The sequence below is a fragment of the Crocodylus porosus genome, unplaced genomic scaffold (assembly GCF_001723895.1).
Source record: "Crocodylus porosus isolate Cpor-Errol unplaced genomic scaffold, CroPor_comp1, whole genome shotgun sequence".
NCBI classification, from domain to species: Eukaryota; Metazoa; Chordata; order Crocodylia; family Crocodylidae; genus Crocodylus; species Crocodylus porosus.
This window is the reverse complement of record NW_017728906.1, coordinates 83,244,917-83,246,662: the sequence shown is the minus strand read 5'-3', so window position 1 is coordinate 83,246,662 and position 1,746 is coordinate 83,244,917. Positions and strand designations below refer to the sequence as shown.

The 1,746-nt window shown below is 38.6% G+C and overlaps 1 protein-coding gene across 1 annotated transcript in view; it reads right to left on the bottom strand.

The window, feature by feature from the left end:
• Window positions 1-1,746, bottom strand: part of ATP10A (ATPase phospholipid transporting 10A (putative)) — a 167,955-nt gene that overhangs the window by 10,989 nt on the left and 155,220 nt on the right. Inside the window, 1 exon segment of the mRNA XM_019529445.1 lies at window positions 1,539-1,615. Coding sequence (XP_019384990.1) covers window positions 1,539-1,615 — 77 coding nt within the window.

Here is a 1,746-nt window from a genome sequence, read left to right as displayed (position 1 = left end):
CAAGGGAAAATTGTTGATTTCTTTTAATTTTGTGTTTCCATTACATTTTTCTAAAACACATTGTGAGAGTTTTTTAAAATTCTATTTTGACTGGATGCTTGGAATGGAAAGATAGTTTTACCCAATTACATTTCCATGTTTATTTCATCCCTAAATGTCATCTTGAATTTTACATTTTCATTTCCCCTTCATCTTTTTGCATAGGACTGATTCATGCTGTATGCTGCTCCTCCCATAGGATATGGAAGGAAAGTAAATCAGTCACTGTGCCAATTCTGACATCCAAATGCTCAACTCCTTTGAAGTACTGGCATGTAAAAGATTCTGACAGTTGTTTATGGTACAAAGGCACGTGCCCTTTCTTTGCAACTCTAGGATAAAGATGTGGGGGAGGGTCTCTAAATCTTTCCTGTTATGTGTGAACACTACTTAAAAAGCAAAGGAACAAAGAAATAAAAAAAGAACCTGCCCCCCCAACCCTCCAGCTACCTCACTCTTAACCCAAGCTTTCCCTTTTTGTGGTCATTGCCATGTATGGCAACAGGACCATCAGAAACCATGGCTAGGGGCCCACATTTGCCCAGTGAATTTCTTGAAGTCCTTGAGGGGGCAGCTTTCTTTCTAAGCTTATCAACACAAAAACAAGAGCATTTTAAATGGACTGCCTGATGAAAATCTGTCTCCCTGTGCTGCATCTATGGGGAATCAGCTAAGGACAAGGAATCTATTACATTGGAGGTTATTTTAATTCCACATCATATAATGGTTATAATGAATTAATTTTTCCACATACTCAGTCCCCATAACTGCAGCACTGAGTTCTGGGGGCCTCTACCAATAAGCAAGTTCAGACAGCTTTCCAATCTCCTCGGCTATCCTATTGCACATCAATCAGATGTAGGAAGGGTCCCCTCAAAGAAGCATTTGCCTATACTCCCACTGTAGCTACTCACATAAAAAAACTAATTCCAACAGTCCAGGCTCTGCTGGCCTTGTGAATAAGACAGGCTTAATGTCTGAATAGGTTGGCTTAAAGTGTAAGTGTTATACGAAGCTTTGTGGGACTTGAACACTGTAGGTAAAGACACTTGAACAGCCATTCCACAGGATAATGCTACAAGAACAGTGGATGTAATGTAAAAAATAAAAGCAGAGGAGCAAATTAAATTTAATCTTTATTTGCTGTGTAAATAACACATAGTGGAGAGACTTTTATTCTAAAAATATCCAATAAATATTTTCTTTAATAAGAAAATGTAGTTTAAAGACGTCTCATAATTTGAGTTTTATGAGGTGAATATAACATGTTTAAATTTATCATAGATTTGAGAATAAACATATGCTCAAACCCAAGCTTAAGTGATTTTTACAAAGTCCAACCAATACACCTCAGGGCAGCTTGCAATTTCCTTCTTTACTTGGGCTGGCTGTCAAGAGACACTTTGTTCAAGCTGGCTGGGAGGATACAAGCAGGCATATGGAAAAATTTTGGTCCAAGTTTTTCCCGAGAATACTTTTTAGTAAATGAACAATCTTACCTGCATGCCCTCTGGACCAGAGATCCCCACACCTACATCAGCCACTTGGATCATACTGACATCATTAGCTCCATCACCTAGTAACAATATTATACAACATTATTTGCAATTAAAGCAAGGATGATTAATGGCTGAAAAGCAAAGGGAAATCAAGTGACCACAGAGTGTTAGTTTGGGGAAGGTGACGGGGGTGGCGGTGGTGGTATAG